This window comes from Panthera leo, chromosome D4 (assembly GCF_018350215.1).
Source record: "Panthera leo isolate Ple1 chromosome D4, P.leo_Ple1_pat1.1, whole genome shotgun sequence".
NCBI classification, from domain to species: Eukaryota; Metazoa; Chordata; class Mammalia; order Carnivora; family Felidae; genus Panthera; species Panthera leo.
In genome coordinates, this window is record NC_056691.1 from 76,272,388 (window position 1) to 76,299,413 (window position 27,026).

Consider the following 27,026-nt stretch of genomic DNA (forward strand, 5'->3'; position numbering starts at 1 on the left):
TTTTACAGATGAGGAAACCAAGGAAGCCTGATGTGCCAAAGAGGACATAGAGGTAGGAGCTATGAGTAGTGTGATTCTCCTTCACAAGCCACTCCCCCCCCTCACAAGGAGGGGCCTCCAGAGAGCAGTCTTAGTACCTGGGCCAGCACCATGTTCATGGGCCAAGGGCACTTACCACACATCCTGAGGAGTCCACCTGGCGGTCAGACACGCACTTGAAGTTTCGAGTACAGCCCCCATTGTTCCGAGAGCAGTCACGAACCGGCCCAAAGGAGGACAGCAGGTCGTTGATGGTTTCGAAGTATGTGGACAGCATCGCTTCCTCCCTTGGAGACAAAGGGGACGGTTAAACCCCAGAAACACGTGTATCATTAGATTAAAAAAATTAAATATGCATTCATCACATTTAAGACCATCATTCACGATATTTGTAACCAAGAAAATGATACCAATCCATATTTGAGAAAAAACTAATAAGAAAAAAAAATTAACAGGTATGCCATCATATGACACAATGTCTACTTGCAATCAAGGGGAATATATTTGGGACGCTGCATTCTTTATTCCATCAATCCCCATAATTTGGGAAGGCAGGCATGAGATTTCCATCTTACGAATAAGCGGACTAGGGCTCAGAAAGTTGAATGTCCTGCTGAAGTCCACCCAGCTTGTAACGTGGCAGAATTGAAGTTTGTGCCAAGTTCCAGCTGGGTCCAAAGATCAAGCTCCTCCCACTATACAACTCTTAACTTACATTACATATGTTTCTACAGATTCCAGACCTCCCCATAGCAACTCTGCAAAACGGGTGTCTTCCTAATATTCCTACTTTTGATATAAATTGAAATTGTACAAGGTATTGGACTTACCCCAAATTACCAGCCAATAAATACCAGGGCCAAGGCACAAACACAGGACTGTTTGACTCTAGAACCCCAGAACTGTGCTCTTCATGCTATCGCATAAAAGTGACACCATAGGACATCTGTTGGAAAGGTCACGGGATTCTAGGCAAATGCATGATTCCTCCCAAATGAGGTTCCCAAGGGAAAACACGGGACTAGGTACCATAATTTGTGGATCTGCCAAAATTTTATTAGAGGATATACACAGACAGAAGTTTCTGGATGCTATTTTCTGGCAAAAGAGCCCCAAATAAGGATGTCCTAGCACTGGGGTATCTGTGATGCCCATAGGTGCATGAGATACTAAAGGGACACCATGGACAGTGTGAAGAAGTACGCATTATCCCATGATGTAAGGCTCATGGAATCCAGAAATGCGTAGGAAGGGAGATGCCCGTGGACCATCCTTCATCCTTCTACCACTGTTTTCCTCCATAGGCCTGGAGTTCTAGGTTTTGGTGTCCTAGCTTATTTTCTGTCTCCAGTATGATCCCTTTTTGTGTCATCTTCCGTACTGACTGCCAGAGAACTTGACAAATTCCAGCTCTAAATTAGAAACCTCATTGATTAATAATAGTTCTCCATTACTTACAGAAGAAAATCTAAATTAGTTTCCTTGGCATTCAAGGTCCTTCATAATTTGGTTCTGCCTACCTGTCCAGCTCCATTTACCCTGTCCTCATATTCTCTATTGGTGAGCCACAGGTCTCATTCCCTAAACACATAATCTTAGGTTAGCTTCTCTGAAAACAGACTCTGAAACAGTTTCATACAGCAGGTTTACCAAGGATCCATCTGACATACTCTTAGAAAAGTAAGCAAGACAGGACTGGACAAGGGAGAGGCTGACCTGCCATGTGGTTAATGTACGTAGATCTAAAGCCTCACCTTGTCCTTAGGGGAGCTCTGGAGCTGGGTGGTCCTTTAAGGATTTCCTGATTAGAGGCAAGGGACCAGCCTTCTGCAACACCCTGTTGGCCAGTCACTGGCCAAAGGCTGTCATCTGGTATTCTTGCACAAGGCAGAGGGCAATGACCAGTGAGGAACACAGCTGTGTGGGTCATGAGCCACGGTCTGGGGGATGGGCAGATCAGCCCTGAAGAAGGGATCTGAGTATAGTATATACCTTCACCTCTCTGAATCTTTAATCATGCTCTTGGGTCTAGGATGCTCATCTTTAACTTTTCTCCTTGACAAAATCCTAAGAATCCTTCAAAACGCTTCAAATCCATCCACCCATCCATCCATTCATGTATTGCATGTGCTTACTGAGTGCTTACTACGTAGCAGGCACTATTCTAGGTACTGCGGATGCAGAAGTGACACATGACAAAGGCCTTCCCTCCATAGAGCTTGCTATGACCTCCTTTGGGAAACCCTCTCTATTTCCCCCAACCAGAATTAATTTCTTTTCCCTCTGAGTATATTGTTTAAATCTGTTATCTCATTGATCTTAATCACTGGCTCTATGGTTTCCCAGGGAGACCTTAAGCTTTTTGAGCAAATGGCTCAAGAGTAAACTCATCCCTCTCTGGCCCTCAGGAGAAGGCCTGGCAAAAAACCTGTGATAAGCAAATGTTTTTCAGATAAGACAAAGAAAACATTGGAAGGCTTGGATGCAGATTCCACCTATCATTGGTTTCACCAAGGGTCTCTCCACCAGGACACTCCCCTGTCCATCCCCAAGTCTAGGATGCCCTCCCAAGTCTTTCATGATCAAGTCTTTAGTATAGGGACAACAGAGAAGATGGCAGGAGAGCTGCCAGACTATCCCTCATTTCCCAACTTTACACAGAATGAGGTCAGGATGGCAGGTGAATGGGGGAAGAGAATGAACCCGCTCCTGAACTGAGGCTCTTGATAGACTTGCCATTTGGGAATCATGGAAAGAGCTGAGGATCCTGCGAAGACATTAAGGCTATTAAAATATGAATAACCTTAGAGGAAGAAGAAGTGAGAAGTAAAAAGAGGGGATAAAGACAGAGGGAGAGACAGGCTGAGAAAGTGTGAGACCACATAAAGAGATACACATGTAGAACATTGCTAGAAAGAAAGAACTGGATGGATGGACAGGATGGATGGATGGATGGATGGATGGATGGATGGATGGATAGATGGGTGGAAGGAAGGAAAGAGAGGCAGGAAAGAGGGAGGAAGGAAGGAAGGAAGGAAGGACAGACAGAGAGACAGAGACACCCAGAGGAGTGTCATATAGAGAGACTAAAAAAGAGGAAGATGAAGGCAGAGAAAGTATGTGAAAAGAGAGACAGAAATGAAGAGCTAGATTAGGGAGAAACCGGAGTAAGAAATACCAAGATTTTAAAGGAGAAAACATTAAGGTAAATAAAACAGGGACACTGTGTATGGAGCAGGGGGTGGGGAGGGGAAGGGATGGGGAGGGGTGCAGGAGATGGGCACTGGGACCTGGAAGGAGACAGGCTCAGAAAGAGAATGGAAGAAGAAAAAGACCCTGTGTAAATGGAAGAGAACACACACAGGGACCCAGAGAGCAGTCAGAGAATGACAAAGAAAAACAAAGGAGAAAAGAGAAAAACAAGCAAAAAAATGTCACCTTGCAGTGGAACCTGGAGACAGCTCAGGCTGTACAAATAAGGAGGCTGTTAGCTTTTGAAAGGATTGATTCTGCATAAACATCAGTTACATGAGGAGAACATTATTTAAAACACAAAGACCTGACACTGGGGCTGTTACTGAGTCTAGCAGTGATTGTGTCAGGCTACAGAAATGAAGAATCATCCTGCACAAGTGAGAGAAGTAGCTCAAGGCAGACTCTGACATTCTCTTAACTCCAGACTTAATCCCTCATCCCAGCTGCTGAGTACGGGATTTGGGGTCTGTGGGAGCTTAAAGCTGCCCCAGTAGCCGAGCGCAAAGGATCAAGGGACTAGCACTGCAGGTGGAGGTGGGCTGGGGTGACAGAGAGATCTGGGTGAGTCACAGCTTTGCCAGAAATTGCCATCAGCACTAACATCTTCATCATCTGTAACTTCCTGAACACCTGCTGTGCATGGAGGGCCATGCTAGGTTCCTTCACTGTGCCCTCTCCTTTGACTTTCACCGTTGTCCTATGACACACATTTTTACTCCTACCACGCAGCTGGAGAGACTAGGTCTTGGGGGGGTCTCGTCACTAGCCCTTGTCCACGAGGTGGAGAGGCCGGGGTATGCACCCAAGTGTGCCTGATGTCAGGTCCTGAGCTTCCTCCCATGCCATAGTCATGCTGGGCCAACTTGCTCTGGGCCCTCGGGATAAGTCAGAGCTCTCACAACAGGAAAGCCCGTAGAAACCTGCGTCCAACCTCTGTGTCTTTGAGAGGGAAGAACCAGAAGGGTAGAACGTATACAGCCTCTGCATATTTCCCAGCACTGCCTCCTGGCCTGTATACCTGCCACAGTAGCCTCTATCCGTCTTGGAATAAGACAGGGCAACGTGTGTACTCCTTTCCTAGAGGTGCATAACCAGTACCATAAACCAGATGACTGAAAACAGCAGCAACTTACTCTCTCCGACTTTTGGAGGTTGGGAGTTCAAACTCAAGGTGTCAGCAGAGCTATGCTTCCTCTGTAGACCCTAGGGAAGAATCCTTCCTGGTCTCTTCAGAGCTTCCCATGGCTCCTGGCAACCCTTGGCATCTCTTGGCTTATAGCCACATCAGTCTAACCTCTGCTTCCACCCTCACATGGCCCTCTTCCTGCATCACTGTCTTTTCCTCTTCCTACAGTGACACCCTCCATTGGATTCAGCACCTACCCAAATCCATTATGTCCTTATCTCAATTATATTGGCAAAGACCTTATTTCCAAATGAGGTCATGTTCTGAGGATCCAGGTGGACATGAATTTGGGGGGGCATGACTCAACCCACTATTCACAGCTCACAGGAAAGCGCTCAGGCTTACACAGTAGGACAGAGCCAGGACTAGAACCCTCTACTCCTTGGCTCTTTCTTCAGTGCTCCTAACATCACATCAGCCCTTCCAGCTCCAGACTCTGCATGTTACATGATGGTATTTACAAGGCCTATAAAGTCTCAGAAAAAGAACCATGATGAAACCACTTCTCCCTCATTGGAGAGGAGAAAAGACCAACTTTCATTAAGTACCTAACATCCCAGGCAGAACAGGGGTCAGCAAGCTTTTCTTTATAGGAATCCATAGTAAATACCTTCGGCTTTGTAAGCCTTACAGTCTCTGATCTAACTACTCAAAGCTGCTTTTGTAATGCACAAGCAGCCACAGAAAATATGCAGTGGCCATATGCAAAATGCAATGAATTAGCATCGATATGCTTCACTAAAACTATATGCACAAAAAAAAACCATGGCAGGCTGGATTGCTATATCCTTTTTGATTTTTTTTTTTTAATGGGAAAACACTCAGGTCAGGGTTGGAGTTAGGATTTGAAGCCAGGTATGCCCAACTCCGGAACACACATTCTTTCTCCTACATGAAGTTTCATCTGTGCCTCAGTATTCTCATCTGTAAAGTGGAAACAGTATGTTTCTAGCTTCCAAGCACATAAGATCGTTGTAAGAACACAATGACATGATATGCACAGAAGCCCAGTGCAAACTGATTCATAATCCATTCATTAAGAAATATCTGGGCACCCACTGTGGGTCAGGTGCTGAGCTGATCATTACTACGGCTCTCCTTTGGCCTCTCCATGCCTGTGTTCCTGCACCTGCCAGGTCTGGACACTGTCCAAGTTGTTTCCAAGCTACTCTCCAGCTTAGGCATCCCAATTCTTCCTGATACTGCTGGTTTCAAAACTGAGTCAACCAGGGGAGCCCGGGTGGCTCAATCGGTTGAGCATCCAATTTCGGCTCAGGTCATGATCTCATGGCTCGTGAGTCCAAGCATCGGAATCTGGAGCTTGCGTCAGATCCTGTGTCTTCTTCTCTCTTTGGCCTTCCCCTGCTCATACTCTGTCTCTCTCTCAGCATTAAATAAAACATTAAAAAAACTGAGTCAACCAGACACCCCCTCTCCCCCAGGCTGAGTGAGGCTGCCATCCCTGCACTGATTGTTCAAGTGCAAATGCATCACCTGGGCTCCATTTGGCTGAGTCAGCGGAGCCCCACACAGGGTGAGCATCAGGCAAGGCAGCTGGGAACAGTTGCTGACGTAGCCTGCTGTTAATAAACACCTGGAGACGTCTGTGTCACTCACAGAGAGGTGTGAATGGATGACTCAGGGCCCAGACAGTGACAAGACCCCAGGGGGCAGACTAATCATTCTCTAATATCAACGGGCACACTTGTTCCTGAGCATCCATAGAGGGAGGAACCTAAGACAGGCTTCTCAGCTCCAGAAGCATGAGCAGCAGTGTAGATGAGTGGATCTGCAGCAGCTTTGACTCCCGGCTTCACTCACTATGAGATGTTGGGCAAGTCCCTTACACTCTGAGTCTCTACTTTCTCATCTGAAAAATGGGCATATGAGCACGTAGGTGGCAGAACTGGCATGAGAAATAAACCAGACAATATATGCAAAATGTTCCCCACACAGAAAGTGCCCAAAGGCTGGTGGTAATTGGTGTCCTCAAAGTTGCACTTGAGAGTGTAAGGAGCCCAATGCAGGAGAAGGCAAGGACCGAGAACCACATACTGTCCGTTTACTCATTCAAGTTTTTCATGGATGCCAAATCTGTCCTGGGCCCTGTGCTGGTTCCTGGAGCACACGGCAATAGGTGTGACATAGCATATGCTAAGGAGGTAGAAAAACACACCACAAAAGTTAACCTAACAATATAACTGGGGCCACAGGTTCATAAAGAGGCCCCCTTCAGCCAGACCCTGGAAGTGTGGGTCAGACAAGGCTTTTTAGAGGAGGCAGTACTGAACCTGAAACATAAAGGATGAGCAGGAATTAGGCAAAGGAAGAAGATATAAGTATTCCAGGCAGATGGAACAGAATAAGTTAAGGCCTAGAGGCAAGGAAACTTTAATCGATGCAATGAAGCAGGAGGGCTGGGAGGAAGTAGCGTGTGGCAAATGATAGGCCAGGAGGCAGGCTAGGCAAGGTTCTGTGTGCCAGGCCCTGGCAATTCTGGACTTCGCCCTGAGACCTATGAGGTGGCCACCAAAGGGTTTTAGGCAGAGCCTACTTTTACTTAGACTAGTAACATAGGTTGGTATTTGATAAAAATCATTATGGCAATGAAAACAACAATAATAGTTAATGTTTACTGGGCATTCATAATATGCCCTAAAGTGTACCAAGCAATGATTGTGTCGACCTACTTAATCCTCATTAAAAAACAAAAAAACAGGGGCGCCTGGGTGGCTCAGTCGGTTAAGCGTCCGACTTCGGCTCAGGTCACAATCTCGTGGTCCGTGAGTTCGAGCCCCGCGTCGGGCTCTGTGCTGACAGCTCAGAGCCTGGAGCCTGCTTTGGATTCTGTGTCTCCCTCTTCTCTCTCTGCTCCTCCCCCATTCATGCTCTGTCTCTCTCTGTCTCAAAAATAAACAAACATTAAAAAAAACAAAACAAAACAATGATGTAAATGATACGATCATCCCCATTTTGTAGAAGAAGAAAGTGAGGCACCATTTTGAGGATGAAGGCTGTTCTGAGACCAGCCAAAGACAATGTAGGAACAGCCTCAGGGCAGTGGCTGGCATACGGCAAGTGCTTTATAAAGATTAGTTATAAAAGGGTTCCAGGCAGAGGTGAGCTGACACAGGCCACAAGGAGGCAGATTTGGGCTTTTGTAAAATCGGAGTTATTGAGCAATGGGAAGGAACAAGGTCTTACAAGGTCCTGCAGCGGGCCGATGTAGGAACGCAGACTGAGGTGGGATGGCCATGTTCTGGGCTGGTGGTGGGGGACCGTCAAGCCTCCAGGGAGATCTGCACAATCTCATGGTGGTGGGAACAACAACCATGGCTAATATCTATTGACAACTCAAGACACGAGAGCTTTGACTTCACATGGTCCATCTCATCACTTCTTGCCATAGCCCTGTGGGGTGGTGCTATTCGTACACCCCTTCTGTTGACTAAGAAAGGAACGCACACACTCACATGCACAAACTGGCACTGGCAGAGCTGGGGGCTTGTCCTGTGTCACACAGTAAGTCAGAGTGGCAGAGCCGGGGCTCTGCCCTGGTGGGTCTGACTCTGAGGCAGAGAGCAGTGTCCTGTTTTCCTCCTTAAGATCCCTTCCCAGCTGGAGATTCTGGGGCTGGTGTTACAGCTGATGCTCATCATTCCCCTTCCTCTAGCAATTACGGTTCGCAGTAATTTAGGTCAAGAATATGTATTGCTGTGCAGAGTGGTCTCAAAGCTTCCTGCGTGTGTCTGTGCCTTTGAGTAGCTCACGAGCTTCCTGCACGCGGAGATCCTTCCTCACGTCCCTCAGTGTGCTGGCTGTGCCTCAGCTGTTCAATGAATAAGCACAGGAGGTGGAGGAAGGGGAGGGACAGAGGGGGCCCATCAGCTGTGTGGTCTTGGGGACAAAGAGAAAACGATCGTGAGTGTCCACTGCCCATCTGTGAAATGGGGACAGTAACATTCAGCTCACAGGATTGTGTGGTCAGGACTCGATGAGATAAAAGATGTCAAAGCCCCCCATCTCCGCCAGGCTCAAACAGGGACCTCAACAGGGGGCTGTTGTGTTTTGGAAATGCATTTGTTCATTTCACAAATATTTACCCAGTACTCACTGCTGGGGGTGGGGGGAGCTGCAGGTTCTGTAGGAAGAAAAGAGTAAACAGGACAGGCTTTGTTCTCTTGGAACGTACTGCTTAGGTACCCAGTCACCCAGCAAGTCCTATCTATGCCTACAACCAAATCTGGGCCTATGTCTGTGTCTGTATGTCGTATGTCTACGTCTATAATTACAAACGATGATAGATGCTTAAAAAATACAGGGTACTGTGAGAGCATATGGCAGGGGTGGCCAATCTACTCTAGGGAGCTGAGGATGGGAGTTGGGTGTTTCCCCAGAGAAGTGGGGGAAGTGGATTTCCCCAGAGTATCAGGCCCTGAAGCCAAACCAGTCTGAGGCGTTCTGTCACACGAGGACACTCCTGATGTGTGACCCGCCCCCCCCCCCCACCCCTCCACGCACAATGACCATGGAGTCCATCTGATCTTTGAGACCATCATTCCTTGGCAAAAAGCCATCACCTCCTTCTAACTGCTCGGTCGTAGGAATTCTTCTCCTCACCCCACCCCCCTTTCTCCTGCCCCTGTGAGTCCCATCATCATATTAAAAAGGAACCATTATTAAAAAGGTTCAGTGACAAATGCTGAGGCTTGAGGATTATTTATTTATGAAATACCCACATGAAGTCATTGAGAGCTTCTAGCAGATCTCATCTCAGAGAGAAGCTCATTAAGACGGGCCCAGGGGTGGGAGGGCACTGCGTTCTCAGAAGCAACTGCTCAGAACGCCCAGCCCGGAGAGTGCCTGTTGCCCAGAGAGGGCGGAAGACACTCGTGTCCTGGGATGGCAGTGGGGGATGCCTGGAGGCAGCAGAGCTCACCATTAGAGAGCAAATGGGGTTGTGTCCTCTAACATAAAGAGCATGAGCTGGCGGCTCCAGGCATGGGATCTGGGTCCGGCTTTGCCTCGCTCTGCTGTGTGTCCCCCCGTGACTTTCTATCCTCCCTGAGCCCCTCAGGTGCCACATTTCTATGACGATTGTGTGATCTCGTGGGGTCCTTCCAGCTCAGATTTCTAATAACATGATGTGGCTTCCCAAAAAGATAGGGTGGAAATGTAAGAGTGAAATAGTGAGAAGAGACAGTACCCGTTGTTTCCATTCTATTGCTCATTGCCGTTGTTTTGCACCTAAGGAAATCAAGGGGCTTATACAATTAGCAGGGAAATCAGAAAGTGTTACCGTGTGTTACTATGAAGAAGCCACGGGCTCAAACCAGCCCAGCCATTTATCAGCGAAGAAACATTAACAACTCATTCAGCTTCTCTGAGCCTCCTTTCCTCAAGCACAGGTCATAGGCCACAGCACCTAACTCTACCTACCAGGGTGATCACAAGATAACAAAAGCTCCATGAAGGCAGAGCTCGGGCAAGCTCACTGCAGTCCAGTGCCTAGAATGCTATACAGGCTTCCAGATTTTTATCAGAAAGATGAGTGGATGAATGAATGAATTCAAACTTCTGCAAACTACCCCACCCATGCACTCATTTTTATTGTTGTGTTGTTACCAACAATAGCATGCTTTTAAAAGTCAATCCTGAACGTTCCTCAAACCGGAGAACAGGGGTTCTTAACTGGGTGCCCAGGACCCCTCTGCCAATCTGCAGAAGCATATGGGCCACTTCTTAGATTAATGTCTTTAAATGCATTAAAGCAAATGCAAAAAAACATTACAAAAGAAACCATTTATCAAAACAGGTTTTTTAAAAGCCAGCTGCAATATAATAATCTATATATGCTTCTTTGTTGACACATTATAAATTTTTTTAAAATGTTTATTTCTGAGACAGAGAGAGACAGAGCATGAATGGGGGAGGGTCAGAGAGAGAGGAAGACACAGAATCTGAAGCAGGCTCCAGGCTCTGAGAGCTATCAGCACACAGCCCGACGCGGGGCTCGAACTCACAAACTGTGAGATCATGACCTGAGCTGAAGTCGGTCGCTCAACCTACTAAGCCACCCAGGCGCCCCTTCTTTGTTGACACATTAAATAAAAAGATCTAGTAACAGATGTAATAATGACCATAAATTGGAAGTTGTGATCAGCATAAACTATACATTTTTTTAAAAATGTTTTTTTTTAATGTTCATTTATTTTTGAGACAGAGACAGAGCATGAACGGGGGAGGGTCAGAAAGAGAGGGAAACACAGAATCCGAAGCAGGCTCCAGGCTCTGAGCTGTCAGTACAGAGCCCAACGTGGGGCTCGAACTCACGGACCGTGAGATCATGACCTGAGCCGAAGTCGGCTGCTTAACCGACTGAGCCACCCAGGCGCCCCAGCATAAACTATATTTTAAGACATTTGCAACAAATGAAAGATGACCTAAAACTGCACGCGATTTCTATCACTGACAGAGTCACAGGTGCTGTGAGCGTACCCATGTCTATAACAGAAGAAAAGGCTAACTTCCAATGAGCGGCTGGCGGAAGTAAAAATGTATTATCTTGCCATGTTATTTCATGGACCTCCAGCATGGACCCCAGGATGAGAGCCTCTGCCTAGACCAACACTTTGATAGAGAAACCTTCTCCCTGAATATCTGCTGGTACGTGAGTAGAACCAGGAAGCTTGGGTCTAGAGAAGAGGAAGAGGGACATTAAAACGCAGCTGTGATCACACCATCTTCCTTCCTGCTGAGCATGTGTGGCGGGGCAAAGGGAGAACAGACTTTGGCTTCACACAAAAATTTCACGAAGCTCTCAAGGGTGTATCTTTGCAGGAGTGACCCCCTCTCTGAGCTTCAGACTGCTCATCTGTGAATGCATCACTGCTGTGCTTCCTCCAGGGTGGCGGGGGACCTTGTGAAATCAACGAGATGGTGCACCTGTGAAAGGGCGGGCCTACGCCGGCCGAGTCCATCTTGTTCTGTGTTCTCCACCTTGAGTGACTATGTCCCCGACATGACCCCTTTTCCGGGAAATTCACAGAAACCTCAGACTGCGCCTCCTCCCCTTGAGTAACCTCCCGCTCACCCGTTCAAACTTTCTGATCAAAACACGCCCAGCGACCTGCGTAACAGGACTCCGACCCTTCCCCAACCAATCGGCTGAGGCCACGACCCTTCCCCAGCCAATCGGCTGAGGCCACAGCCATTACCTCACCAACTGCCCCTAGACCCCTATAAAACCTTTGTGCTTTTGAAACTCGCTCTCTCTCCCTGGTATCTCACCGCTGCGTCGGTGCAGGTAGGGGATTGAGCTCGAGCTAGCTCGAATAAAGGTTCTTTTGCTTTTGCATCGGACTCGGCTCCCTAGTGGTCTTTGGGGATCACGAATTCTGGGCATAACACCTGTTCAAAGATGCAAATGCTAGTCCTTCTCTGTTGCCCATCTGCTCCTCCTGGGGTGAGACTAATTTATTGCAGCCACCCACACTTAGAGCTGCCCCATGTCCCACAGCCGCGATGCATTTCTGCATTCCTTAACACCTACTGGGGAGCAGGCCATCTGCTAGATACTCAGCACCCAGAGGCGCCCAGACAAAGCCCCACCCTCAAGAAGTGCGGAGGCTGGGGCCAGGGACAACAGGATTTACGCTATGAAGATGAGGGAACGATTATAGCATAGATGCATAAAAATACATGAGATCCCCAAGAGGAAGCAATGATTTCTCCCTGGCCTGGTTAGCGAAGGCTTCCTGGAGGAGGTAGCAATACACTGGCTCTTAAAGGAAGACGTTTTAAAGGAAGACGTTTTAAAGGAAGGCAATGAGGAGGAGGAGGAGGAGGAGAAGGGAAGGAAGAGGAAAGGATTGGGAGAAAGGCATGACAGGCATCAGAGGATAACACAGAGTAACTAAAATGTGCTAGAGGGGACGGAGGAGTATTGGAGAAATAGGCAGAGAGCCCATTATTAAACTGAGGAGTGAGCGGGAGTAAAGGTAGCTCATGAGCAGATCTTGTTACCCCATTTTATAGATGAGAAAACTGAGTCTCGGAGTGGGAAAGTCATACACGATCAATACCATGGTTCCTTCAAAGTGGAGCCACAGTAGGAATCCAACCATGTCATAAAGTCCGTGCTCTCCCCGGAGTGTGGCACTGAATGCCACTTGTAGAAGACTGCTTACAGGAATTCTACCCAAAGTCAGAATTGGGAACCAGAAGGCTTTAGGAACAGGGCCTTGGTGATCAGGGAAGCACTGCCTCCCCCCAAAGGCAGCCCTCATTCCCCTTTCCTTGCCTTGCACATTCCGTCTCCTCCTCTTCTGTTCCTGGCAGTTCCAGCCACTAGCCTGCAGGGGATTCCTGCGTGGTGGTGAACGTAGGGAGCGCGTGGTGACGGCAGTGACTCTGGCCTCGTGTCCAGACAGCTGTCACTGCAGCCAGGCTATGAGTGGGCCCTGAGGGCTTCTCTCCTGCCCTCCGCATCCCCACCTTGCCAGTGGCCTCTGTTTCTGGCTCCTGTCCCAGCCAGGCTGCCCCTGCCACGTGCCTGCCGCAGGGTCCCAGCGCCAGCACAGGAGAGGGGGAGCCAGTACGTGCCTCCGTCTCAGGGGACTGGCCAGGACCTGGAGCAAGTCCTAGAGCATAGGCATGTGGAGCATTGCTGAGACAGCGGAGACCTTGCTGAAAAGCAGGAGGACTGGGATAGACAGCAACTTTGTTTCCAGTCTCACCAGCTTCTCCAAAGCTAGGGCATGTTAGTTTCACCCTGCTGACAAATCCCCATTGTCTTTGAAGACTTATTCTTTCCTTCCTTCAGCCAAGCCAAATTAGTCATGTTCTCTGTGGCCTCACTGAATGCTGAGTATGCTTTCTTGTTACTAATAATAGAGTGGCAGCTGCATCACAAGTCCTCCACCTGCACCATGTTCTGCTATGATACTCACAGCATCCCAGCAGGAGACATGCACAACCCCACTATACAGATGCAAAGCTGAGCCCGAAGGGAGGGGCAGAGATTTGCTTCAGGTCACAGGCCTAATCAATTTCAAACCTAACTCCGACTGAGTTCAAAGCCGGAGGCATTTTTAATTTCCATGCCATCCCACCATCAATTAGAACTCGTTTCATGAAGTCTAAGTGTATATGGCCCACCTCCTCCATGAGCAACCCAACGGACAGCATGGGGCTTGGCCTGGAAAAGGGTATGGTGGATGTCTGAGCACAGAAGCGAAGAAAGGAGGGCTTCAAGAGGGGGAAGGAAGGAGCGGTGGCCGATCTTATTTTCCCACCACACCGTGTGTTTCTAAAGGCAGAAGTTTGTGCACCTGCAGAGCCTAGTACAATGACATTTAACGGGGAGGTGGTGCGTGTTCGTTGAACAGTTTAATGAATGGATAGATGCGTAAACAGACAATATGAGAACTCACTGAGGAATTCCTCAAAGAACGAATACGCTAGCCTGATTTCCTGGCAAATTGGTCTTTAAAAGAATTTGAGCTTTCAAGAGCTGAAGGCTCTCGTGGGAATTACAGGGCCAGAGTTTTAGGGAGATGAAAAGATAAAAAACACAGATCAACATGACACTCTCTGCCCACTCAGCCGCTTGGAATGGGGAACTGTTCGTTGTTCAGTGGGTACACAGCTTCAGTTGTGTAAATGAGTTCTGGAGACTGCCATACAACACAGGGCCTGCGGCTGACAAAACAGTGGTGTGCAATTTAAAATTTGGTTAAGCTGGTAAATCTCGTGTTAAGTGTTCTTACTGCAAACAAAGCAAGAGACTAACGAAAACAACGCCCCCCAAAATGAAGGGGCAGGAGGAAGCTTTGGGAAGTGACGGATACGTTTAGCACCTTGACGGTGGTGACTATATACTTTAAATATGTGCAGTTTTTTTCAGTAAATCAATTATACCTCAATACAGCCGTTAATCATTAAAATAAAGAGCCCTTGGAATCTCAAGCCACTAAAAAGGTCATGGTGTGCCCCAGACTTCACTGTTAAAAGAGTTGTCATCAGCCTAGAAATGCTCTCTTGACATCTATGTATCCTTTGAGGTGTCTTCCTTGTACTATCCTTTGTGCCTTGATTACCTCCTGACCCTGTAGGTGGCCACAGCCCTGTGCTCTCCCACCTTCTGGACATGGCCAGCTTCCATGAGGCAGGCAAGTTTCAGGGAGAACTTCAGCAACGTTGCAGGAAGGGAGTAGACAGAAGCCCTGAGGGAAATGTAGGGTAACAGGGACTCCTGGAACTGGACGGCACTTTGTAACCCCAAAATGCTTCCCGGCCAAACCGAACCAGAGCTAGAACAGTGGGGGAGGCATTTTTAAAGCGATGCATTACTTTATTGGGCTGCCACGGTTGTCCCTGGTCTTGTTTCCATTTTACAGATGAACAAACTGAGTCCCTGAGAGGAAGATGGTTTGCTTAAAATTGGACCCCTGATGTTCTGAGCAGTGTCCATGGTCCGCCGTGATGGGACCATGGAGGAGAGACAGTTTGAGAGGTTTTGAGCATAGTTACAGGATGAAATGTATGCGTCCAGGGAAGTGTGTATGGGGAGTGGAGGGGCCCAAGTGCCAGTGAAGGGAAAGAAATACTGGAGAATGAAATTCTGTTCTATAATGCGGGGAAATCTATTCTATAACACAGATGTAGGAAGGAGATAAAACCCCAAGTGGTGTTAGAACAAAGGAAAGAAAGAGATGTTTAAAGAGAACAGTTTGGGGGGCACCTGGGTAGTTCAGGCGGTTGAATGTCTGACTTTGGCTCAGGTCATGATCTCATCGTTTGTGAGTTGGAGCCCCACATCAGGCCCTGTGCTGACAGCTCGGAGCCTGGAACCTGCTTCAGATTCTGTGCTTCTCTCTGTCCCTCCCCTGCTTGCACTCTGTCTCTCTCTCAAAAATAAATAAACGTTAAAAGATATATTTATAGAGAACAGTCTGGAACATCAGAAAGCATTCAGGATCCCAGCGAGAGGATTTGGAGTTGGAATTCCAGCACTTCTAGCTGCCTACTAAAAAAATACTTTAATCTATAGAATGGAAGTTGCAGGCAGGAAAAGGCTGTGTCCAGTCTGTCAGTTACTTGCCAAAAATGTTGTAGTGGATAGTGAATTAAGGTAATTAAACATTAATTAATTTGTTGAACAAGAACTATTGTGACTTTGAAGCATCAGCATTATCTGTAGCATAATTAAATGAATGGGGTTTTTAAGTGGTGGAAATCCACCAGGTAATTTCCCAGTGATCATTCATAATTATAAGACTGTTAAGTATCCAAAGCCTGAAAGGATGATTCTTAATTTCTTTAGCATCAACAAAATAATTACCCATCCATCGTCCATCCATCCATCCAGCCCTCCACCCATCATTCCATGCATTCATCCATTGCAAAGATACTTACTGAGCACCTGCTATGCCTGTCCCTGTGTTAGAAGCAGAAATGCAGATGATAACAAGCCATGGCCTCTGTCGTCAACCAAGCCCCCAGTCTTAAAGAGCAGAAAAGAAATGGGAAACAGGTCTGCAGGAGTTCAGAAAGAGTGGATGATACTTCTAACGTGGGGTTAAGGGAGTGGGTGAGAGCTGGGTCTGCAGATCGAGAAAGACTTCCACTCTTGGGTCTTTGGTATTTCAAGCTGTGCACATGTATGTGCTTATTCAAAAATAAGTATTCGTTTACCAAAAAAAAAAAAAAAAAAAAAAAAAATCAGCGATGATGCTGGGAGGAAAGGAGAAGAGGAAGAGGAGGAAAAGGAAGAAGGAGGAGAAGATTACAGACTGAAAATAGGTCCTTATATTTGAGAATGAAAATCTAAATGTCAACTATTCTCCAGAAGATTTCCTGTATCTTAATTTGCATTTATTTGGTAAAAAGGTACTAGTTTCCAACTACTCACCAGCCAAGTTAGCAAGTGTTTTTGTTTAGTGATAACTCTCAGTGCTGATGAGGGTAGAGTGAAACATTTATTCAACTTGTGCTGGTGTAAATTGCCAACATTTATGAAGAGCAATTTGGCAAAATATATCAAAACTCCTGAAGTGTTCATACAGTCTGACCTAGTGATCAAAGTACTACTTTTTAAAGGAGACGTCAGCAATGCAGGTAAAGATGTATCCACAAACACGTTCTTAACGATATCATCAACAACATGGTTAAATTTGGAATGATCTAGAGGTACCTGGGTGGCTCAGTTGGTTAAGCGTCTGACTTTGGCTCAGGTCATGATCTCACAGTCCGTGAGTTCAAGCCTCGTGTCGGGCTCCGTGCTGACAGCTCAGAGCCTGGAGCCTGCTTCAGATTCTGTGTCTCCCTCTCTCTCTGCTCGCACTCTGTCTCTCTCTCTCTCTCAAAAATAAACATTAAAAAAAATTTGGAATGATCTAAATATTTCACAGTGACAACGATTGTGAACACTATGGTTTCATTCATGTAATATTATGTGAAAATTTAAAAGTCAGGATTTCCAGGAACAGCTAACTGTATGGAAAATGAATAATAGTTTTAAAAAAAACAAGAAAACATTACATATATACAATGTGCATATAACTGGAACAAAAAATCAAGAAGGAGGTGGAATTTCACTGGGTTGGATTTGTGAAAATGCAGGAAAGATCATGGGGTCGACAGCCCTTAGATGTGTTTATACCATATCTACATTCCCTTCCAGTAACAGCACCCCTGTTAGCTTTATAGAAATTTACACCACTCTCCCCACAGACACATATACCCTGGATATGGTCTTGTAGATGCATCAATCAGAGTGTCTTGCAATCCTCTGGCCTATAAATGAGCAAGTAAACTGAGAATTAGGCCGATCAGAGGTTGACCCCTGGAATCTGACTCTTAAGCAGAATGGCATACAGCTTGAGGATCATTAAGGTTGGAAATCAATTGCTTATAAACTATTCATGCCTGTGTACATTTTAGAAGTTCTTCAAGGTATCCCCATGCGGGACGTCTACTTTGGTTGCTGACTGCTGTCGTAAGCAAGCTGTGGCCAACCACTGGAAGTTTCTGAAGACGGGAATGACATCAACAGCACTGTGTCTACAAGTGGTGAAGGGACATTTCAATTCAGAGCATCTACATTCAGTTCAGTGTGTCCCGAGTTTTACCAACAGAAGATCAAGATGAAGAGTCAACGATTTTTGAAGGGTAGTTGGAAAAGGATACGGTTTCAGGCAGTCCTGACCAGCAGAGGTACCTGACTTGTGCCTCCCATGACAGAGACCCACAGAAGGCCTCCATCAAAGTCCCGTCTCCACCTGGAAGAGCATGAGCAGGTGGCAGGAAAGGAGAAAAGGCAGAGAATGTACTTTGAGGCCAATGTTCATTGAGTCACTTGGTAAGTTCACTCTCACAGCCAGGCGGACAAGCAGGCAGGCTTTACCTGGAAGCTGTCTGTCTTTACAAATCCAGGGCTGAGCCTGGGGGCCTGTGCTGCCTGGGAGGCCATGGGGTTCGGGAGAAAGCCAGTGAACCTGGAATCTGAGAGAAGAAGGCTCAAGTCACCCACTTACTGCTAAGGTGAGAAATGTTAGTGGCTTCCCTTTTCTGAACCTCAGTTGCCCTATTTGCGATAGGGCAGTTCACTTACTCATATGAAAGCACATTCATTCATTCATTCATCCATCCATCCATTCATTTCACAAATGTCTATCAAGTACCTACTACTGTAAGGTACTTCTGGTTTAGACTTGTGCAGGAAAATAAGGGAAATAGGTTCTTTCCTTATGTCAGAAGGGTGGGTAGGCTGTGGTGCTGTCCAGCGAGGATGGGGGAGCTGTGCACTCCTCACTTCTACACTAATCCCCTCATCTCCAGCTTTTAAGGATCTGGGCAGTCAACCCCAGGTAGCAAAGAGCCTGATCCTGGCCACAGACGCGCTGTCAGAGAGACCCACAGCGCCAGGAAGATGCAATTATCCGCCCACAGACTTGCCGTGCACGTCTCGTTCCAGACAAGGCCACTGTATGGCCTGCTGGGGGCTTGGAAAAGGAGGAGGAGCGCAGGGGAGGAGTGGGTGGAGACCGTGCTCATGGGCCAGTTACGCGGTCTCTGAAGTACTCAAGTGCAGACCGTGCACACGCAGCGAAGAAGGACTGACCTCGTCTCCAAACTGGGCTCCTTTTCCAGTGTGGGAAATAACTGGACATTTCGGAAATGCCAGAAGATACTTACTGAGCATGTAATGCATGTCGCACGTTGCTCTCGGTATAGAAAAGGAAATGGTGTATTTAAAAAAAAAAAGTCCCTTCCCTCATAGCGTTTATATTCTGGTAGGGGGACACAAACATGAAACAAATGAGTGAGGGATAAAGAGTTACGGAGCCTCGGTGTTACCAGTTACTGAGGCAGAACGGGGCTAGGCAGTGCTGAGGTGGACTGAGGGCTCCTGTGCTAGTTTAGTAAGGTGGTCAGGGAAGCTTTGTAGGGTTATTAAGACAATAAAATGGGATAATTAATGCAGAGTGATTAACACAGCACCTGGCTTAGAGCAAGGGCTCCGGAAACTGCTGCTGCTGTTGTTATTGTTAATTACGTTCTAAGTCCCTTTACTGAATATGGGGACATTAAGCCTATTTCATAGGGCCGCTGAATGGATGGAATGTGGAAATATATAAAAATAAGTTTAATGACAAATTCAATGAGTGATTATTGAGAGCCCGCTATGTTTCAGGGGAGAGAGCCCTAAATACACTATAAATACACAGTGTAAAGCCAGAGGGCTAAGTGAAGGAAAAGAAGGCAGGGACTGAGAGAGAGATTCCTTATGGAGAGAGGCTATGCTGTTTTGGAGACGGCGGGTCAGGAAAGGACCACCCGAGGCCCAAGGAGATGACCTATAGCAAGAGCAGGAAGTGCTGGAGAGAAGCAGTCTGGGGAAAGCATGCTGCCAGCGGAGAGAACAGCAAGTGCAAAGGTCCAGAGGCAGGGGTGGGGTTGGCCCTGCAAGGAGCAGCAGGGCCCATATTACAGAGCACCCTGGAGGTGATGGTAAGGACTCTGGGTTTTATTACATGTATAATGCAAAGGCACTGGAGGGTTTTGAGCAGGGTACGCTAATCTGATTTACAGTTTAAAAGGATAACTCTGGCCACTCAGTGTAGGTTACAGTATATATCATCTTATTCATCTATGATGAATGTATCATGAGATCAGGGGTAACATATGCAACGTATCTGGCACTCGTTCTAAAATAAATATATTCACTACGTGGCTACTATGTGTAGGCTTCTAGGTACAACAGTGTATCTAGAGACGGCCACTACTTGTCCTCACAGATATTCTGATGGTTTTATTGGCACAGTGTACATATTCAATGTTAGTATCACTTGATATTATCTTATGTTTTATTATACTACATGAATAACACAGGATTCATATTTTTATCTCTCTTTCCCCCAAAGTGACAGTATTAAAAATTTATCAGAAGATTATTCTTGGGGAAAAGGAAGCAGCAAAACAAAAAATAAAAAGAATGCAAGAAGGAGCAGGAACATGCCCTTTCTCACCACTGTATATCTGCGTATGTGGCTCTGACTTTCCTCTCGAATGACCCTCTGGGGGACTCCTATTCCCATTCCAGAGCCCAGCTCACTCGCCACCTCCTCCATGAAGCCAGAAGCTCTCCATCCACCCTACCATTCAGGCTGAACTGCTGTTTACCTACCTGCCCTGTCCACTTTCCTGGATCCTGAATCCATCTCTATGCAGGCATATCACAGGCCATGTGCATACACTGTTTTGTTCATGACACCATTCTTCCTACTTGTGTGCGTGTGTATCCTACTTGTGATGGGCACAGGGCCTGACGCATGGCTGCTGTAATAAACATGTGCAGAAGAAAGAGAAGAAAGGAAGACGAGAGGAAGGGAAAGAGGGAGGGAGAGAGAGGGAGAAGAAAAGGAATCTAGTTCTTTCCTCCTCTTTTTCCAGGTAATGCTAAAGCCCATTTCAGCCAGCAAGTGCTGCGAGTTTATCGATCAACATTTCTGTGGTATTGAACTCAGTTTCTATTGACAGAAATAACTACCACCAAGGCTGGGGGAGAGAGAAATGTGCTGACAGCTAGCAAATCATACCCCTGGTATTGGAGTGCCTGTCTATGCCAAGGGGGACAATCATTAATTTCCTGTTCCTTCACAGTTACATTTCTTGCGTTGACTGACAAGTTCATTTTGGGGACTCATCAGGCCCTTTAGAAATAAACTCCCTACTTATTCCATGTTTCTAACTGCACCTGCCACCCAGATGATCGGCTGGCTGCCTGAGACTCACATAAACATTCCAAATTGCTCTCAACAGCTCAACATGGTAGTTAAAGGAAATCTTCCAGTTTCTGTATGATATAATCAAGAGAACCCACTTTCCCTTCCATCTCAATTCTGTGCACAGAACCAAAAAGGGTTTCATTCACCGCCCGTGCCTCCCCACCTTTAAATCAATGATACCCAAGAATTTAGCTATAAAATGGTTTGTCAGCATGCAGAACTTCCAATTAAGTCGCTTGCAAAAGCTGTGTGATTCTGAGTAGGTCACTTGACCTCTCTGGGCTTGTTTTCTTGCCTGATAAAGGTGGCTCTATAGTGAAAAGCACTGTTGACAAGGAAAACATGAGGCAACAGGAATAAACAGATTAAAGCTCTGCAAAGGGAAGGACACTTGCAATATTAACTCATTAACTCTCAAAATGAGTCTCAGGGTGGCCATCCCCCTTTTACAGACAAGAAAACAACATCTCCAACAAAGGAAGTAACCTGTGTCTCGGGCTGGTAAGTGATGGAGTTTTGATAGGGACCCAGCTCTGCCTGAGGCGGCAACTGACAGAAAGACAATTTATCATTCATCTCATTAGTGAGTTTAAAATTCCATTTGGTGCCAGTGGCCTCAAGGTGTGCACAGGTACAACCCAGTTTTCTGCTAGCCTTCACACTGTTCAAAAAAGAGACAACAGGCCCCAGATGGAGTCACCCGGGCTGGGCCCATGTCACCTAAGCAAAACTAATACCTAACCTGACTGCAGTTTTCATCTCCCCCAGGAATGCGATCTTAATGGAAAGTCTGGAATTTTCTGATGAGCACCAATGAAATAATCTGCCTGACAGACTCCTTTGTCACCAAGGCAAAGGTTGCTTTGCTGAACATAATCTTTTTCTTTTCTTCCCATCTGTGACTTCCTTGCCCCATACTCTCTCAGCCTTTACAAACATTTCCTTCTTCTGTAGCTCTTTTGAACTCCTTTGTATCTGCTAGACAGGATACTTCCCTACTCATGGATCATTAAATAAAGCCAATTAGATCTCCAAAAGTACTCCGCTGAACTTTGTTTTTAGCCATATAAACAAAGCACTTCCGATCCATGGATCCATCGAGAAACAATTCTTTGAGCTCAAAGTCATCAAAGCAAAATTCTTTAGACCCCAAATGCCTGGTGTTGATGTACCTAATGTATTCACTGTTGAGTGAATTCACTGTGTATTCACTGTTGGCTACTGTTTGCTAACAGTAGCCATAGGTACCTTGACATTTGCATTAATATACAATTCCTCTTAAAAACTGTTTATATTTTGAAAAGGTTTTGAATACTTCTAACTATTCACTTAGGCAGGGATTTTCTCCCTTGAAAGACAATGAGCCACATGTGGTGCAGCTTTTGGGCTGACACCCAAGGCATTTTGCTTTCCTTTCTTTACTGGCAGACATTCACTGAATACCTATTGTTCCCTGGCATTCAGTTGCTAGTGGCCCTTTCGTGGCTTCCACTAGAGTGGGGAAGGGCCAACCTTAATCCGATGATGCTGTTTCCTATGTGTCAAACAGTGAGTGTGGCCCTTCTGCCCTGCTGTATCACCACGAGTCCAAGAAGTAGCAACCGTGTGACTTAGGCCCATCTTACAGATAGGAAATGGACATAGTGAAGCGAAGGGACATGCACAGTGTCACCCAGCAGGTGAGCGGAGAATCTAGGATTTGAATATGGGCTGTGAGGAGCCAGATGGTGTCACTTGATTGACAGGTGGGTTCTGAGCCATGAGGTGAGCTTCTCACAGGAGGATGACCGGCCCATCTTCTTCTTTTGTATACCTTTGACATTTAGCTAATAAAATACATACATATTTTTTAAAAGTATAGGCTCTGGAGGCTGGCTGCCTAAAGCCCTGTGACCTAACAATACCACCATGGACACTGAGTTGCTGTTAGCCTAAAATGAATCAATACAGACAAAGCATTTAGAACTGGTCACATTGTAAGTATTCACGGCATGTTGGCTGTTGTTTTGTTTTTTGATTTTTTAATGTTTACCTTTGAGAAAGAGAGGGGCAGAGACAGAGGGAGGCACAGGATCCGAAGCAGGCTCTACACTCCGAGCTGTCAGCACAGAGTCTGATGAGGGGCTCGAACTCACGAACCTTGAGATCATGACCTGAGCCGAAGGTGGACGCTTAACCAACTGAGCCACCCAGGTGCCCCAGCTGATATTTATTGTTAACAGCTAAGATGGAAAAGCCTACAGTGCTCAAAGGGTCTAGCATGCCCCTCCCCACATATTCCTAAACATAAGGCAACCCACCCACCCACCCACCCATCTTCGTGGGAAGATTTCAAGAGTTTCTCGATCTGCCTGACTATATAAACTTTGCTTAGAGATGTAAGTGAACCAGTCACAGATCTACTTGGAGTACTTAATTTATTACTTTGATAATACTCAGACCTATTTAAAACATTATATACAATGATAAACACATTTAGAAATACTGCTCTTGCCCAGTGTTTTGTTCGAGCAAAACCACTCTGTTCCAACTCTTCACCGATTATTCCTGATCTAGTATACCTTCTCCAGGCAGTTGTTTAAAAGAAATCAGCTGAGAAAACACCCTTCCTATGTGAGAAAGCCACAACCAAGGGGACAGCCTCCTGTCTGAGGGGCGGCTGTGTGGAGTAAATTCTACCCTCACATACAGACAGACACTTAGGGTTATGGTGGTCTAAGCATGGATGATCTATTAATGAGGGCAGGGGCTGGTTAAACTGGGTGGGATGCTGGGAGCCTGGTTTGCTGGAAGGAGAGCAGACAGATGAAGGAAAACGTCAGTCCTGGTCAGACCAGGAGGCACTGTACCCAGCTCATCGACTTTTAATCTATTTTTTTCCTAGAGAAGTCATACACTGCTGTTGTAAGGTGTTTAGGCAACAATGGGAAGTAAAAAGAAAAACAAATCCATTAATCCCACTGCCCAGAGAGAGCTACGATTGCTATTTTGCAATCTTTGATCCAAGCATGAACGCTCTTTCCCCGGATAGTCTTCTGGCTCAAATGTCAGCCGCTCAATGTCATCAGATGACTGCCTAATGTTAGGGCTACCAGATTTAGCGCATGAAAGTACAGGACACTCAGTTGCATCTGGATTTCGGATGAGCAGCAAAAAATTTTAGTATAAACATGTCCCAAATACTGTCATTATCCACTGCCGGGAATTCACACTTATCACTCGCAACTCTGGGGTAGCACTGACCAGCCATCCTGGCCCCCTTCCATGGGATACTGACCATGAGCCTCCTCTGTTCTGACCCAGCTCAGGTGCGGTCTAGAGAGGGATCCCAATATGGAAACAGATATTTACCTGCCGGTTTCTAGAAAGGAAACACATGTGCCCCCTTCTGCCCCAGACCTGGGGCTAAGCTGGGCTTTAAATTGATTTTCAAAAGGAAGTGGTAGGTAGGAACAAGGGGTGAATAACTGATATTTGAAGGCGGCCAAAGTAATTGTAAATTGCTCTTTAAAAAAAAAAAAAAAAGAACACAATGACTCTGTTACAATTTAAAAAAAAATAAAAGAGGGGCGCCTGGGTGGCTCAGTTGGTTAAGCCACTGACTACCGCTCAGGTCATGGTCTCATGGTTCATGGGTTCGAGCTCGTGTTTTCAAGCTCTACCTTGGGCTCTCTGTTGTCAGCATGGAGCCCACTGTGGATCCTCTGTCCCACTTTGGCTGCCCCTCCTCCGCTCTCTCTCTCAAAAATAAATAAACATTAAAAATATTTTGTAAAAAAAGGAAAAGAAAAAAGCCAAATGGTAGCCGTCACATAATAATAGGGGCCCGTGCTCTGCTGGGAGCTTCACCTGTCCTTCGTAATTCCAACAACAATCCCGAATCCTCATTTTACAGGAGAGTAAACACAAGTTCAGAGAGGTTAGGTAATTCACCTAAGGTCTCGGTTAATCAGGAGAGAAAGTAGGATTAGAATCCAAGCTCTGTTTGAAACAAACACTCCCACAGCAAGTACAGACTTGAGGCCGGCCAGCAGTTGCCAGGGCGTGAAAGCAACTGGCTTTTTCAAAAGTGTTATTTATTTATTGCAAAAGGCATTTTACCTCCCTGTGCATTTATGAAAGTGGCCCTGTAAGGAGGAGGCCGGAGCTGTCAGAGACCCAGCACATTCTGAAAGCAAACTTAATACGTGTATTTGTACTCACTAAGCACGGGGAATCGAGTTGTGGCTGTCTCTATTCTTCAAGAGGTGGGGTGGCAGGAGGTCAATTACGGCTGGACCCCGGAAGGCTTTCTGGAAGCTGTGGTATCCTACAGAGGCCTTAGTAACTTGGAGAGAGTTTGCACAGAATCAAATTCGCCCGAATTAAACAGGACGGCAAATGAAGACTATATTGATTTTCTGCTCAGGTCAATAAATAAGATAAATTGACCAAAAGAGCTAAATACTGATCAGGGTGAACCGAACATCAACATTTACTAAGAGCAGAGGGAGGAGAAACATATATCAGAAAAATGGAGATGCCAATAAGAGCATCAGGGCAGCCGCTTGGTTTCCAGTTAAGGTCTGTGTTTAAGGATTAATATTTTAGTCAAGTCTTTACACACACACACGCACACGCACGCACCACGCACCAGGCAGTGGGATTAAGTTATTACAATAAAACTTCATTTAGTCAGCCTGATTGCTGGGAAGACTGATTGATTTTTTTTTTTTTTTTTTTTTTTTAAGAATGTCACTGAATTAAAATGCGTGGGTATGATACGGCAGAAGGAGCACTGCATTGGGAGTCAGAAGACCTCGGTCACTGCCCTATGACTTGTTAAGAGCACGAAATCATATATTATTCATTTTTTGTATCCCCTGTGCCCAGCACAGACCCTGGCATACAGATAGAGTCTTTAATCAAGTCTTTAATCAAGTCTTCAATCTTCTGTGAAGAGCAGACCTGAGTCAAAGATTTGGGTACCTGTCGTCGATATGGGAGGTGACCCCGGGAGGCAAGGGAGGGGCTAAGAAATGAGGTAAGAAAGGGAGGAAAGCCAAAAGGGTGTGTTAATGAATGGGCCACATGTGGGACACAGGGGCTCAGTCCTGCTGGAGACGAGGTAGCATGCACCCAGTTCCACCTAGGGGCAAGGGACCTGGGATAATTTCCCACCAAATTTGTTTGAGTGTTGTGCCATTTGTCGAGGATATTGACTCCACCTCGCCCGCCATGTTTTTTTTTTTTTTTTCCCCAACCCTAAAGTCTTGGTTGAGGGCTGTGCTATTTGTGAGGGGTATTACCCACCCCCCAATTTTAAAAGCAGAGAGATTCAGTAGTGAGCCCACTACTGAAACTGCAGGTGACCACTGCCAAGAGCCATGTGGAGATAAGAAGCCCACAGGCAAGAGGTTATTCTAGCTAAGAGGTTGCAGGAAGGACCTCCGGGCACTGTGACCAGGGTCAAGTCCTTCACCTTTCAGGACATCAGAATCCAACTCCAAAAGAGTGAGATTTGGATCTTTACATTTTCCTCCAAGACTAAGTGTCAGTAACTCTGAAAACCAGATGGTCAAACACAGAGAAGAGGATTAGAAGCCCTTGAGGAAACTGCTTCTCACACAGATAAAAATGATCTATAATGAGCATTCCACTTGTTAGCTTTTAAGTGTGAGCATTTCAGGCATTCGAACATACACGCGGAGATATATATGAACAAGATGATCACTGAGGCATTGTTTGTAATAGCAAAAACTTGGAAACAACCTAAATACCCTTCAATCGGGGCAGAACTGAATAAAATTGGTATATTCATGGGCTGGAATGTTCTCCGGCAGTTAAAAGGAATGAACTGAGTCTATATGTGTCAACACGGGTAGAGCTCAAAAAATGTTCCGAGGGAAAAAGCAAGATGCAGAATGTTATATATAGTATGGCACCATTTAAGAAAACATGCACGCGTTATAGCTTTCCTGCCGGGTAGGTTGCATATATGGAAAAGTATTTTTAAAGGACTGAAAAGGGGCAACAGAAACTCATTTAAAGTTATTTTGGAAAGACTTGGAAAGATTAAAACCACATTTACATGAGTGGCTACTTTTGGGGAGGAGAAGTCGAGATAAGAGGGGGATGTGACTAGCAATGAAAAGTATGGCTGGGACAGAGTGATTCTAGCTTTAGTGATATTATTCTAATTTTTAAAGCCGAATTGATTCATGCATTTTTAAGTAAGCTGGAAAAACAAGAACTGTCTAGTACACAGGCTGGTA

At 46.1% G+C, this 27,026-nt stretch overlaps 1 protein-coding gene across 1 annotated transcript in view; it reads right to left on the reverse strand.

Annotated features, from left to right (window-relative positions):
* Positions 1-27,026, reverse strand: part of ASTN2 (astrotactin 2) — an 874,784-nt gene that overhangs the window by 358,271 nt on the left and 489,487 nt on the right. The window contains exon 11 of the mRNA XM_042912372.1: positions 176-326. Coding sequence (XP_042768306.1) covers positions 176-326 — 151 coding nt within the window. The remainder of the gene's footprint in view (positions 1-175; positions 327-27,026) is intronic.